Source organism: Sapajus apella, unplaced genomic scaffold (assembly GCF_009761245.1).
Source record: "Sapajus apella isolate SASKATOON/1434 unplaced genomic scaffold, GSC_monkey_1.0 scaffold1, whole genome shotgun sequence".
NCBI lineage: Eukaryota > Metazoa > Chordata > Mammalia > Primates > Cebidae > Sapajus > Sapajus apella.
The window spans coordinates 64,815,363-64,831,754 of record NW_022436941.1 but is presented as its reverse complement, the minus strand read 5'-3'; the positions used below and the strand labels follow the sequence as shown (position 1 = coordinate 64,831,754).

At 37.6% G+C, this 16,392-nt stretch overlaps 1 protein-coding gene across 2 annotated transcripts in view; it reads right to left on the bottom strand.

Moving 5' to 3' along the window:
* Positions 1-16,392, bottom strand: part of ANKRD31 (ankyrin repeat domain 31) — a 188,232-nt gene that overhangs the window by 131,865 nt on the left and 39,975 nt on the right. Inside the window, exons 3-4 of one of the 2 annotated variants that reach the window (XM_032278213.1) lie at positions 9,398-9,516; positions 2,671-2,708 (exon numbers count right to left, since the gene is read on the bottom strand). In XM_032278213.1, coding sequence (XP_032134104.1) covers positions 2,671-2,708; positions 9,398-9,516 — 157 coding nt within the window. Of the gene's footprint in view, positions 1-2,670; positions 2,996-9,397; positions 9,517-16,392 lie in introns of those variants that run through there. The other variant, XM_032278203.1, reaches the window with a different exon arrangement.

Here is a 16,392-nt window from a genome sequence, read left to right as displayed (position 1 = left end):
AATAAAAGATGACTATCATCCTATATCTGCTACTGCATTCAATCTGTTGTCATATATAATTTTATTTGAAATATATATAAAAAATCTGACCTCACATAGATATGGAGTTGGAAAAGGGAGGAGTATTTTAGTAGCCTTTTTGGATAATTATGAACATTGATTGGGTACAGAAAATACCACAAAATATGGCACTATGGCATGCTGAGTACTCTGAATTTAAGAAAACTAAAAGGCCTGAGAAATAAGCTTCAGAACCAAGATCTCCATATGACCTTCCCTCTCACCCCTTACCCCATTTATCTGATATTTTCTTTCTTGAAGCACCTGAAGGGACTCTCTCCAGAATTGCCTTATCTGACTGAGAAAACTTCTTCAAAAACATAAAATAAAATAGTCTTAAAATCCCCTCCCTAGGAACCTCATTAAATAACCAGGAAAGATTAACCATCAGAGAAAAGACTAAGAGTCTCTAAGGCCAGGACAGGACACCATATCCAGACAAATTCTATCTATTCTTCTGACAGCAGCTCCAAAAGATTACCCAAGACTTTATCTGCATAAGACAACTTTTATTCAGAGTGAAGTTCTGTCTCTCATCTTCCCATCAATTCTCCCAAAACTTAGAGGGACTTGTCCCAGGCCATTGTTTTTTGGGAATATTCATTTCCCCTGAAAATCATTTGCTGCTATACCCTCCATCTCCTCTTCCCCTATCAAGAATGGTATATAAACATCTGGACCTCACTGGGTTTTTGGGTAATCACACTCCTACGATTTTGCCCCATGTACATTAAATAAACTTTATATATCTTTTTATTCTATAAATCTGTCTTTATTTTCAGCAAACCTTTAGTGGGTGGAGAAGATGCTTTCCCCCTTCTACCCCTAAAATATTCTTTTTCAATATTACACCAAAATTATATAATCAACAAGTTTCTTAAAAGTACTTTCCTAAAAGTTGCTTACTTAAAATGTAGAAACTGAAACAAAATTAATGAACTTTTTGTATTCTGTTACATTAAAACCCATGGCCTATCTTGCACTTTGAACAGGTCTTTCACCTATACATGATTTTGTAACATCATGCACTGATCTTTTAGAAAATACTTATCCACTGAGTTATGCACATTTTCTTAATGCTGACACATTTCATTATAAAATATCAAAAAATCACCTCTCAAGTTAAAAAAAAAAAAAAAAAAAAAAAGATGAGACCAGTTTTCTTCCAATGCTTACAATTCAAACAAGTGCACAAGTGCTTTACTCAAGATAAATATCACAGCTGCACACAGTGGCTCACACTTGTAATCCTAGCACTTTGGGAGACTGAGGCGGTTAGATCACTTGAGGCCAGGAGGTCAAGACCAGGATGGCCAACATGGCAAAACCCTGTCTCTACTAAAAATGCAAAAATTAGCCAGACAATGTGGCACACACCTGAAGTCCCAGCTACTCGGGAGGCTGAGGCATAAGAATCACTTGAACCTGGGAGATGGAGGTTGCAGCGACCTGAGATCGCACCATTGCACTCCAGCATGGGTGACAGAGTGACACTCTGGTTCAAAAAAAAAAAGATAAATATCACATATCAGTATGCACAGAAATGCTTTAAGCATACTTTCCATTTCATCACTTAGAATATTAAAAGAATATATACTCAAAGGTGGAGACTTACTAAAACTAATAACTTTCCTGCCTCCTGAAACACCAATTGGGTTAAGTGAAACTGGCTTATTTTTATTTTTGTAACTGAGAGTACACATCCGTGAAAAAACACAATGACTACTACATTGTTTGGTGCCACTGCCTTGATTCCTAGTAAGACTCCAGCATTTTACTCACCATTACTTCAGCACTATTGTGCAAATGTAAATACCATGAAATAAACAACTAATGTGTTAGTATTATTATGAAAAATAGTTTTGACTTAAAAGAACTCATGGACTCCAAAGGGTTCACAGACCATACTTTGAGAACCATTGTTTTAAAAGAACTGAAAGAATAGTTTTTTTCTTTCTTTTTATTTTTTATTATTTTTGAGACAGAGTCTCACTCTGTTGCCCAGGCTGGAACGCAGTGGCACAATCTCAGCTCACTGTAACCTCCGCGTTCCAGGCTCAAGCAATTCTCATGCCTCAGCCTCCCAAATAGTTGGGATTACAGGCGCCCAACAACACGCCCAGCTAATTTTGTATTTTTTAGTAGAGATGGGGTTTCACCATGTTGACCAGGCTGGTCTCGAACTCCCGACCTCAGGTGATGCACCTGCCTCAGCCTCCCAGAGTGCTGGGATTACAGGCATGAGCAAATACACTCGGCTGAGTTTCTTAAGGTATAACAATTGTATGAAGTCTAATTTCACTAAGTTTTACAAATTCTTCCTTCATGCTATGCTTTTATTTATTGGCAGCCCCTTCATAAATTTGCACCTTCAAGCTATGTTTTAAGTTCATTCTTAAAATAACAGAGATTCAAGTTAATCTGATTCAATGCTTCTTATGAAATAAAACTTATCTAGAATGTGTGTAAAAAAAACATATTTTTGCTACAAAATGGACAATTATTTAAAAATATACAATTATAAAACCCTTAAAAATGAATACTCATCTTAGATGTACAAAATGACAAAAATACCTACAATATAATGAAGCCAAAAATTAGTATACTTACTGTAACAGAGCTTGATTTTGTACTGTTTCATCTTGAGACTGCTAGGAAGAAAAACATGTTTTTCCAACTGATCAATGTTAATCCAATGCAACAATTAACATTTAAAGTAATTTTTGTGTTATTCTTTCTTAGCTTCTTTTTTATTGTGGTAAAATACACAAAATTTACTATCTATTTACTATCTGTACATTTGTAAGTGCACAGTTCTCTGACATTAAGTGTATTCACACTATTGTACAACCATGACCACCATTCACCTCCAGAACTTTTTCATTTTCCCAAACTGAAACTCCATACTCATTAAACACTAACTCCCCAATCCCCTCCCCACAAACCATGGCAGCCACCATTCTGCTTTCTGTCTTTATTGATTTACTACTCTGGAAACATCGTATAACAGGAATCATACAATTTTAATCATTCTGAGGCTAGCTTATTTCACTTAGTGTAATGTATTCAAGGTTCATCTACGTTGTGGCATGTATCTACATTTCCTTCCATTTTAAGGCTGAATAATATTCTACTGTATGTATGTACAACATTTGATTTATTCATCTATGGTTGGACACTTGCAGTGCTTCCACCTTTTTTGACTATTGGGAATAACGCTGCCCTAAATATGTGTGTACAAATACATCTATTCAAGTCCCTGTTTTTACTTCTTTGGCATATACAGTCAGAAGTGAAATTGCTAAATCATTAAGGTGATTCTATGTTTACTTTTTTAAGGAATAGCCATACCATTTTCCACAGCAGTTACATCATTCCAACTTCTCCACATTCTTGCCAACACTTGTTATTTTCTGGATTTTGTTTTTTTTTAAATAGTCATCATAATGAATGTAAAGTGGTATTTCATTGTGATTTTGATTTGCATTTCCCTAATGATTAGTGATATTGAGCATCTGCTCATTGTCCATTTTTATATCTCTTTTGGTGAAATGTCTATTAGAGCCCTCTACTCATTTTTTAATTCAGTTGTTTTTTTTCTGCTGTGGAGTTGTAAGAATTCTTTATATATTCTGTAAACCAGACATGATTTGCAAATATTTTATCCCATTCCATTTACATTAAATATATACATTTATTTGAGATCTTTCTAACTTTTTGATGTGGGTGTTTAGTGATACAAATCTCTCTCTTAACATTGCCTTCACTGTGTCCCAGAGATTCTGGTATGTTGTGTCTTTGTTCTCATTCATTTCAAAGTATATCTTGATTTCTGCCTTAATTTCACATTTACCCAAAAGTCATTCAGGAGAAAGTTGTTTAATTTCCATGTAACTACATGGTTTTGAGCAATTTTCTTGGCTTTGACTTTTATTTTTATTGTGCTGTGGTCTGAGAGTGAGGTTGGTATGATTCCAATTTTTTGACTTTACTGAAAATTGTTTCATGTCCAATTGCAGGGTCAATTTTAGAGAATGTGCCATGGGGCAATGAAAAGAATGTATATTCTGATGTTGATGGGTGGAGAGTTCTGTAGATGTCTACTAGGTCCATTTGGCCAAGTGTAGAGTTCAGATCCTGAATCTCTTTGCTAATTTTCTGCCTCAATGATCTGTCTAATATTGTCAGTGTGGTATTGAAGTCTCCCAGTATTATTGTGTGGGAGTCTAAGTCTTTTCTTAGGTCTCCAAGAACTTCCTTTATGAATATGGATGCACCCAAGTTAGGTGCATGCAGATTTAGGACAGTTAGGTCTTCTTGCTGAATGTAACCCTTTTTTACCAGTATGCAATGCCCTTCTTTCTCTTGCTGTGGACTAGGGAAGGAAATGTCCCTCTTCGTCATTTTTGATCTTTGTTGGTTTAAAGCCTGTCCTGTCTGAAATTAGAATTGGAATGCCTGCTTTTTTCTGTTTTCTATTTTTAATTATTACCTCCTATTTCACAATTATTGGAGCCAGAGGAAATGTTATTTTTTATAAACTCAGAAGTTACAAAATTAATTTTCAAATGAGTTATTAGAAGCCAAATAATTTTTTTGTTTGGTAGATTTTTCTCCATCCTTTTATTTTGAGTCTAGGGTATCACTGCATGTGAAATGGGTCTCTTGAAGACAGCATACCACTGGGTCTGGCCTCTGTATTCAGCTTGCCATTCTGTGCCTTTTAATTGGGACATTTAGCTCTTTACATTCAAGGTTAGTATTAATATGTGTGGATGTGATCCTGTCACAATGCTGTTAGCTGGTTATTATGCAGATTTGTTTGTGTGGTTGCTTTATACTGTGACTGGTTGGCATACTTAAGTGTGTTTTTGTAGTGGTTAGTAACAGTATTTCCTTTCCATATTTAGTGCTTCTTTTAGAAGCTCCTGTAAGGAAGGTCTGGTGGTAATGAATTCCCTGAGCATTTGCTTGTCTCAAAAGGATCTTATTTCTCAAAATAACAAACATCACAACTAGAAGAACTGGAGAAGCAAGAGCAAAGCAACCTCAAAGCTAGCAGAAGACAAGAAATATCCAAAATCAGAGCTGAACTGAAAAACCATACAAAAACCATACAAAAGATCAATAAGTCCAGGAGCTGTTTCTTTGGAAAAAATTAATAAGACAGATGGAATTCTAGCTAGACTAATGAAGAAAAGAGAGAAAACCCAAATAAACACAATTAGACATGACAAAGGAGAAGTTACCACTGACCCCACTGAAATGCAAATAGCAATCAGATATGACTAGCAAGACCTCTATGCACATAAATCTAAAATTCTAGAAGAAGTAGGTAAATTCCTGGACAAATATATCTTCCCAAAACTGAATAAGGAAGAAATTGAATACTTAAACAGACCAATAATGAGCTCTGAAATTAAATCAGTAATAAACAGCCTACCAACTAAAAAAAGCCCAGGACTAGATAGATTCACAGCTGAATTATAACAAACATGCAAAGAAGAGCTGGTGCTGTTCCTACTGAAGTTATTCCAAAAAATTGAGGAGAGAATTATCTCCAACTCATTCTATAAGGCCAGCATCATCCTGATACTAAACCTGGCAGAGCCACAACAACAAAAAAAGAAAACTTCAAGCCAATATCTTTGGTGAACATAGAACATAGATGCTCATCAAAATCCTCAGCAAAATACTAACAAACAAAATGTGAATTAGTACATCAAAAAGCTAATTCACTATGATCAAGTAGGCTTTATCTCTGGAATGCTTCAACATATTCAAATCAATAAATGTGATTCATTATGTAAACAGAACTAAAGACAAAAACCACATGATTATCCCAATAGATGCAGAAAAGGCTTTCAATAAAATTCAAATCCCTTTATGTTAAAAACCCTTAATAACCTAGGCATTGAAGGAACATATTTCAAAATAATAAGAGCCACCTATGACAAAGCCACAGCCACCATCAGACTTCATACTGAATGGGCAAAGGTTGAAAACATTCCCCTTGAAAATCAGAACAAGACAAGGATGCCCTCTCTCACCACTCCTATTCAACATGGTATTGGAAGGCCTGGCTAGAGCAGTCAGGTAAGAGAAAGAAATAAAAGGCATCTAAATAAAAAGAGAGGAAGTCAAACCATCCCTGTTTGCAGATGACATAATTCTATATCTAGAAAACCTCAGTCTCTCTCCAAAAGCTCCTTGAGCTGAGAAGCAACTTCAGCAAAGTTTCAGAATACAAAATCAATGTACAAAAATCAGTAGCATTTCTATACACCAAGAGCAGCCAAAAGAAACACAATCCCATTCACAATTGCCAAAAAAGTAATAATAATAATAACTAGGGCTCCAGCTAACCGGGGAGGTGAAAGATCTCTACAATGAGAATTAAAAAACACTGCTCAAACAAATCATAGGTGACACAAATAGAAGAACATTCCATTCTCTTGAATAGGAAGGCTCAATATCATTAAAATGGCCATAACACCCAAAGCAATTTACAGATTCAATGCTATTCCTATCAAACTACAAATGACATTCTTCACAGAACTAGAAAAACTATCCTAAAATTCATATGGAGCCAAAAAAGAGCACAAATAGCTAAGGCAATCCTAAGCAAAAAGAACAAGGCTGGAGGAATCACACTGCCCATCTTTAAACTGTACAAGGCTACAAAACCAAATTAGCATGGTACTGGTACAAAAATAGACATATAAATCAATAGGACAGAAGAGAGAGCCCAGAAATACAGCTACACACCTATAACCATCTGATCTTGGGCAAAGTTGACAAAAACAAGCAATGGGGAAAGAACTCCTTACTCAATAAACGATGCTGGGATAACTGGCTAGCTACATTCAGAAGGTTTAAACTGGACCCCTTTCTTACACCATGTATAAAAATCAACTCAAGATGGACTAAAGATCTAAAATAAAACCTAAAACGATACTAAACCCTGGAAGACAACCTAGGAAATACCATTCTGGACATAGGAACTGGCAAACATTTGATAATGAAAATTCCAAAAGCAATCACAAGAAAACCAAAACTGACAAATGGAACCTAATTAAACTAAACAGCTTCTGCACAGCAAAAGAAACTATCAACAGAATAAACAGGCAACCTACAGAATGGGAGAAAATGTTTGCAAACTATACATCTGACAAAGGTCTAATATCAAGAAACTACAAGGAATTTACATAAATGTACAAGCAAAAAAACCTCTATTAAAAAGTAAGCAAAAGACATGAACAGATACTTTTCAAAAGAAGACATATACGTGGCCAAACAAGCATACAAAAAATGCTCAATATCACTAAACATTCAGGAAATACAAACCAAAACCACAGTGAGATACCAGCTCACACCAGTCAAAAATCACTATTCTTAAAATTAAGTTAAAGAGTAACAGGCCAGGCACAGTGGCTCATGCTTGTAATCCCAGCACTTTAGGAGGCCAAAGTGGGCAGATCACTTGAGGTCAGGAGTTTGAGACCAGCCTGACCAACATGGCAAAACCCTGTCTCTACTAAAAATACAAAAATCAGCCAGATGTGGTGGCAGGTGCCTGTAGTCCCAGCTACTCAGGAGGTTGAGACACGAGGACTGTTTTAACCCAGGAGGTGGAGGTTGCAGTGAGCTGAGACTGTGCGACTGCTCTCCAGCCTGGATGACAGAGACTCTATTTCAAAACAAACAAAGTAAAAAAAGCACAGATGCTGGGAGGTTGAGAAGAAAAGGGAGCATTTATACACTGCTGGTGGGAGTATAAATTAGTCCAACCATTGTGGAAAGTGGTGTGGTGACTCCTCAAAGAACTAAAAAAAGAACTACCATTCAATCCTACAATCCCACAACTAGGTATAGATCCAAAGGAATATAAATCGTTCTACCATAAAGACACATGCACATGTATGTTATTATAGCACTGTTCACAATAGCAAAGACATAGAATAAACCTAATTGCCCATAAATGGTAGACTGGATAAAGAAAATGTGGTAGATATACACCATGAAATACTACGCAGCCATAAAAAAAAGAAAGACCAAAAAGAATGAGACCATATCATGTGCAGCAACATGGATGGAACTGGAGGCCATTATCCTTAGCAAACTAATGCAGAAACAGAAAACCAAATAACATATATTCTCAGTCACAAGTAGGAGCTACATCATGAGAACACATGGACAGAAAGAGGGGAAAAACAGATACTGGGGCTTACTTGAGGGAGAATGGTGGGAGAAGGGAGAGGTTCAGAAAAAAACTGTTCATGTACTATGCTTAGTACCTAGGTGATAATCTGTACACACACATACACACAAATTGATTCTCAGAAATCTACATGCAGTTTGAAATGACATAAATGTCAAAATCATATTTTAAAAAACCAAAAAAGGAATAAAAATTCTTAGTGTGTGTGTGCGCGCGCATGCGCATGCATGCACATACACATACATACACTCACACACATAAGATAACAAAAATGTCTTTTCAGTGGCCTATATCTCAAATTACACCATATAGGCTAGTATCTTCTTCACAAGTTTAAAAAGAATCCCTAATATAAAATGGAGATTAAAATCATAATTATTAAATCCTATTTTAACCTCTGTTCCACTCACATCTGCATCTCTACCAAAGGGCGAAAAACATAAGAGGTGTAAGAGTGGACAAAAGAATACACAGTTCGCCCTTGAACAACACAGGCTTGAACTGTGTGGGTTAACTTATACATGAATTTTTTTAAACCCCTGCAACCCCTGGGAAAGCAAGACCAACCCCGCCTCTTTCCCTCTTTCTCTTTCCCGGTCTACTCAATGTGAAGATGATAGAATGAAGATCTTTATGATGAACCACTTGCACTTAATGAATAGTAAATGTTTTCTCTTCTTTATGATTTGCTTAACATTTTCTTTTCTCTACCTTACTGTATTGTAACAATACAGTATATAATACATGTGAAAGACAAAATATGTATTGACTGTTTATATTATCAGTAAGGCTTCCAGTCAACAGTAGGCTATAAGTAGTTAAGTTTTGGGGGAATCAAAGTTATATGTGGATTTTTGACTGCACAGGAAGTCAGCATCCCTAACTCCCAAATTGTTAGGGATCAAGGGTTAACTGTATTTTAAATTCTCCCTCCTAAAACAATGATTTTCATCAAAGTTGCAGCAAAGAAACAGAATGACTGGTTAAGAGGTAAAAATTGATAAGAGAAGAGAAAGGAAACAAAGTAATACACAAAAAAGAATTATCATTAGTAATTTGCCACTATGAGAGACAACAGCATTTTCAATTTTTAATGAGAATGTATTCAATCAACACACTATACATCTGTAATATTGTATCCTTGCTAAGAACAGGCATCACCTTATTTTCAGTCATTTGCTCTTGCAGATCTTTTCTGATCTTAAATCCAAGTTGAATCTCAGGAGAAGGCATGCCTACAATGAAATATAATCATAAATCATTTGCAATAGTTTTATTTCTCTGCTTTGACAATAATCCAAGAATTTTATAGGCATGTAAAATGTCATTAAGAATCATCTGGCATATCATAATTTCTTATTTCTTCTAAAAAAAAAATGGGACACGTGCAGAACGTGCAGGTTTGTTACGTAGGTATACATATGCCATGGTGGTTTGCTGCATCTATTCACACATCCTCTAAGTTCCCTCCCCTCACCCGCTCCATGCCCCAACAGGCCCTGGTGTGTGTTGTTCCCCTCTCTGTGTCTACGTCTTCTCAATGTTCAGCTCCCACTTTTGAGTGAGAACATTCGGTGTTTAGTTTTCTATTCCTGTGTTAATTTGCTGAGGATAATGGCTTCCAGCTTCATCCATATCCCTGCAAAGTACCTGATCTCATTCCTTTTCATGGCTGCATAGTATTTCATGGTATACATGTACCATATTTTCTTTAGCCAGTCTATCATTGATGGGCATTTGGGTTGGTTCCATGTGTTTGCCATTGTAAAGAGTGCTGCAATAAACATGTGTGCATGTGTCTTTATAGTAGAATGATTTATATTCCTTTGGGTATACACCTAGTAATGGGATTCCTGGGTCAAATTGTATTTCTGGTTCTAGAGCCTTCAGGAATTGCTGTACTGTCTTCCACAATGGTTGAACTAATTTACATTCCCACCAGCAGTGTAAAAGCGTTCCTATTTCTCCACAGCCTCACCAGCATCTATTGTTTCCTGACTTTTTAATAATCACCATTCTGACTGGCATGAGATGGTATCTCACTGTGGTTTTAATTTGCATTTCTCTGATAATCAGTGATGTTGAGGTTTTTCTCATATGTTGGTAGTATATCATAATTTCTTAACTGCCACTTTCATGTGTTAATTTTTTAAATTATTAAGAGGAAACACATATACTACACTGAATGAAATAATACTTGATATTTCTTTGTCTCAGGATGAATAAAGGCAAACAATATGCGTAGAAAGTATACAGACTTAAACACCACTTGAATAAATTTATATTCCTTTTAAAATTCATTTTAGGTCATTTTTTGAAACTCATACTAGTACATAACTCAAAAAAGCCAGAGTTTTTGTTAACAAAATGGCAAATTGAGCCCATATTTTAATTTTAACCTTCTAAGTTCATAGAAAAATATCCAAAGAAATTATAAGATTTTTGGTTTTTGAAAATCTGAAGCAACAATGGAAAGAAAAGGAATATAGATACATACCCCCTATAGATCAAAAGATGGGAATGGATTCAAGGAAACCCAAATAGTAGTAAACAGCTTGCTATAGACTGAATGTCTGTGTACATCCACCCCAAATTCATATGCTGATGCCCTAACCCCCAATGTAATGATATTAGGAGGTAAGATATTTGGAAGGTAGTTAGGTTTAGATGAGGTATTGAGGGAGAAGCCCTCATAATCCCTCCTGGGATTAATATCCTTATAGAAAGAGAGAGGAAAGCCAGAGCTCTCTCGCCCTGAGCACAAAAAGGAGGTCACGTGAGCACATAGCAATGTAGCAGCCATCAGCACAATCCAGGAAAAGGATCCTCACCAAGAACCAAATCTGCCAGTACCTTGCCTTTGGATTTCCCATCCTCCAGAACTGTGAAAAATAAATGTTTGCAGTTCGAACCACCCAGTCTATAGTATTTTGTTACAGCAGCCCAAGCTAAGACACAGCTTATCACACAACACAAGAAAAGGAAGGGCTCTCTCAGAAATAATTTTATATATACATATATATATATACATACATACATTTCTTCCATTAGAATTCCAGAAAACCACCCAGTTCAGAGAAAATCCCACTAACAAAAGTTGGAAGAAGGTAAATTGGAAGACCACTGTGATTAAAGTGTCATACTACATTAAGCTTGCTGTTTGTATCAAAGAAATTTAGGACGAATGCCATGGCCAATTACTCTGTATAACAGGATATCTTCCCTACTATATATAGAAACATATATACTAAAGCTAAGGATGATAAAATAATATAGTGATGAAATAGTCACAGAAATAGACAGTCAATGAAACAAAGCAATGAGTAGAAAATGAACATACATACATATATATGGAAATTTAATATATGACAATGGTATTTTAAACCATGGCAACAAGATGGATTATTCAATAAATAATATTGGGAAAGGCCGGGCGCGGTGGCTCAAGCCTGTAATCCCAGCACTTTGGGAGGCAGAGGCGGGTGGATCACGAGGTCAAGAGATCGAGACCATCCTAGTCAACATGGTGAAACCCTGTCTCTACTAAAAATACAAAAAATTAGCTGGGCATGGTGGCGTGTGCCTGTAATCCCAGCTACTCAGGAGGCTGAGGCAGGAGAATTGCCTGAACCCAGGAGGCGGAGGTTGCGGTGAGCCGAGATCGCGCCATTGCACTCAAGCCTGGGTAACAAGAGCGAAACTCCGTCTCAAAAAAAAAAAAAAGAAAAAAAATAATAATATTGGGAAAATTAGTCAACCATTTCAAAAAACAAAGTTTGAGTCCCACCTTTCCCATATGCCAAAATATTTCAAACATTAAAAATATAAAAGCTACAAATATAATCAATGGAAATATATCTTTATGGTTTTGAGGTGAGTGAAGTATTTCTAAATCTGATAGAGAAACAAGGAACCTTAAAAGAGAAGACTGACAGCTTTTACTATACAAAACTTAAAATTTCTTCACTGTAAAATATATCATGAACAGTATTAAAAGATAACCAGAAAACTGGGTAAAACTATTCACAATGCATATATGACAAAGATTTCCTATCTTTAATATATAAAATGCTGTTACAAATCAATAATAAAATAATAATTTGTAGACAGATGCAGGCAATTCACACACACAAAAAAATTATGAATTATCGATATTAAAATAGGCCTAATGAGGTGAGAGATCCAAGATGGCTGATCACTAGCAGCTCGGGATTGTAGCTCCCACTGAAAGCACAGAGAACGAGAGGACGCCACGCTTTCAGATCAATTTTTGCTGCTCACGCACCAGGTGATTCCCAGGGGAGGAGCCCCACGGGTTGCCAGCGCGACTCTTATGGCCGGCGAGGCGGTTTTGCCGCTGTCTTGGTGCGGCGGTTCTTGGTGCAGAGTAAAAGCACCATCAATCTTAACGCCGCTGTTTTAGCCGGCGCAGTGGGATGCTCAGATTTTAGCGCCGGGAATCAACAAGTTGGACGTCCATTCAGAAACCCAACTATAAAGACGGTAATTATAAACACCACAGATGGATAAATCTATAACGAAGGGAAGAAACCAGCCTAAAAAGGCTGAGAATACCCAAAATCAGAACGCCTCTCCCTCTACAGGGGATCACAGTTCCTCATCAGCAACACAACAAGGCCTGATGGAGAAAGACTGTGTTCCATTATCAGAAGCAGGCTTTAAAAAGTGGATGATAAGAAACTTCTGGGAATTAAAAGAACTTGTTCTAACCCAATGCAAAGAAACTAAGAACTTCGAAGAAAGACTTGATGAAATGTTAACAACAATACACAATTTAGAGAGGAATGTAAGTGAATTAATGGAACTGAAAAACACGAGAACTTCGTGAAGTATGCACAAGTTTTAACAGCCGAATTGATCAAGCAGAAGAAAGGATATCAGGGGTCAAAGACCAACTTAATGAAATAAAATGTAAAGACAAGATCAGAGAAAAAAGGATAAAAAGAAACGAGCAAAGTCTCCAAGAAATATGGGACTATGTGAAAAGACCTAATCTACGTTTGATAGGTGTACCTGAATGTGATGAAGAGAATCAACCCAAGCTGGAAAATACGCTTCAGGATATTATTCAGGAAAACTTTCCCAACCTAGCAAGGCAGGACAATATTCAGCTCCAGGTAATACAGAGACCACCACAAAGATATTCCTCAAGAAGACCAACCTCAAGGCACATAATCGCCAGATTCACCAGGGTTGAAATGAAGGAGAAAATACTGAGGGCAGCCAGAGAGAAAGGTCAGGTTACCCATAAAGGGAAGCCCATCAGACTCACAGCAGATCTCTCAGCAGAAACCCTACAAGCCAGAAGAGAGCGGGGGCCAATATTCAACATTCTTAAAGAAAAGAACTTTCAACCCAGAATTTTACATCCAGCCAAACTAAGTTTCATAAGCGAAGGAAAAATAAAATCTTTTGTGAACAAGCAAGCACTCAGAGATTTCATCACCACCAGGCCTGCTTTACAAGAGCTTCTGAAAAAACCACTACAAACAGAAAGGAAAAACCAGTATCAGTCTTTCTAAAAAATACCAAAAAATAAAGAACATCAACATAATTAAAAACTTGTATCAACTAATGGGAAAAACAGCCAGCTAACATTAAACGGCAATATCAAACTCACATATATTATTATTAATTCAACTAAATCCCCCAATCCAAAGTCACAGACAGGCAAAAAAAGCCAAGACCCATTGGTATGCTACATCCAGACCCATCTCACATGCAAGGATACACAAAGACTCAAAACAAAGGGATGGAGAAAAATTTACCAACCAAAGGGAGAGCAAGAATAATAAATAAATAGAAAGCAGGAGTTGCAATTTTTGCTGATAAAATAGACTTTAAAGCAACAAAGATCAAAAGAAGCAAAGAAGGATATTACATAATGATAAAAGGATCAATGTAAAAAGAAGAGCTAAAGATCCTAAATATATATGCACCTAATACAGGAATACCCAGATATATAAGACTTATAAAGAGACTTAGACTCCCACACAATAATAGTAGGAGACTTCAACATCAATATCAGACAGATCAATGAGACAGAAAGTTAACATCAATATCCAGGACTTGAACTCAGATCGGGAACAAGTAACCTCAATTAACATTTATAGAACTCTCCACTTTAAATATACAAAATATACACTCTTATCAGTACCACATCACACCTCTTTACAGGTTTAAATGAAATATTAGTTGGCTGCTTGTTAGTTATTTTCTTCCCTCATTTTTTTTCCATGTCTCTATTACTAAACACAATTACAGGCATACTCATTTTTAGACTGCATTCTAGCCCTGGCAATAAAGCAACACCCCAGTTCTCTCTCCCTCTCCCTCATTCTTCCTCTCCTTCATTTTTCTTTCTTTCTTTTTTTTTTTATTGTTTCTCTTTCTTCCTTTCTCAAAATAAATAAATAAATAAATAACTTCTAAGAATTAAAAAAAAAAAAACAGGCCTCTAATGTGAGTGACTAATCCTCTTACATACTGCTTAAATCAGAGAACTGTTGTACAAGAACTGAAAACTATATATATATATATTTATATATATATATATATAAATAAATTTATTTATTATATATATATATAAATAAATAAAAATAAAATAGGCCTAACATTTAATAATCCTTGAAAGGGGGGACGATCCAAGATGGCCATTTAGGAACAGCTCAGGATTGCAGCTCCCAGTGAAACAGCAGAGGGTGAGTGGACGCCGTGTTTTTATTGCCCACAGACTAGGAAATTCCCGGGCAGAGGTGCTCCACGGTCGCCAGCGCGGCTGTGCCGGCCAGCGCCGCTGCTTTGCCCCGCGCGGCTGCTTTGTCGGCGCCCCGGAGCCACTGTTCTCCGTACAAAATACACTGGTCCGGGGGCCCTTTAGGCTGGCGATTGGAGCCACGGGAAGTCGCCCATACGCTGGTTCAAAAAGGGGACTGAGCAGAGAACCAGGACAGTAGATTCCAGGGCAAAAAAAAGAAAAAAAAGCGCCACAAACCTCAGTGCCGCTGTTTAAGCCAGCGCAGTGAGTGGCCGCAGGGGAAAACAAACAGACCCCGGCACCTCTTCAACAGGCGACTGGAACACCAACTTAAAAAAGGCTCTGAGGCAGGGAGCCAGGCGATCAGGCTCGGCTGGTCCCACCCCAACAAAAGAACAGCAACCAGAAACTCTGGATTGAGAGTTTCACAGCAAGCGCAGCTGAACCCGGGACGGTCCAGCTCTGTGGGGGAGGGGCGTCCGCCATTACCGAGGCAGCCCGATTGCTGAGGCAGCCCGCCGTTGCCAAGGCAACCCGCCACAGCAGAGACTCCGCCCCAACAGAGGCGGGCCACCATCGCCAAAGCAGTTCTAACTATACCCATATAAACAGGACTGCAGGGAAGTTCACTCGGCAGCGGGGCGGAGCCCACAGCAGCTCAGCAAAGCTGCTATAGGCCGACAGTGACTAGGCTGCCTCCTTGCTGGGCTGGGCAGGTTTGAAGGAAGAAAAAAAAAAAAAAAAAAAGAAGGCGGCAGCATAACGGAAACTCATAAATAAAGCCCTAAATCCCTGGGACAGAGAACCTGGGAACAAAAAGCAGTTTATGAGTTCTGCTGCAGCAGACCTAAAAGTACCTGCCTAGCAGCTCTGAATGAACAACAACAGAGCTCGCAGCTCACCATTTGAGCTCCTATAAAGAAGAGACCGTCTCCTCAAGCAGCTCCCTGACCCCTATATATCCAAAAAGACACCTCATAAAAGAGAGATCAGATTGACACTAGGCGGGTATCCTTCTGGGACAAAGATAGCAGAAGAAGAAAACTGGTAACAACCCTTGCTGTTCAGCAGCTGCTGCAGGTGAACCCCAGGCAAGCAGGGTCTGGAGTGAACCTCAGCAGACCTACAGCAGGGGTGCCAGACTGTCAGAAGGAAAACCAAGAAACAGAAATAACCTCATCATCAACAAACAGAACATCAATCTGAAAGATTTGAGACCCAATCTGAAAGCCAGCAACTACAAAGTCGACAGGTGGATAAATCCTTAAAGATGGGAAGAAACCAGTGCAAAAAGGATGAAAACACCCGAAACCAGAACACCTCTCCTCCTAAA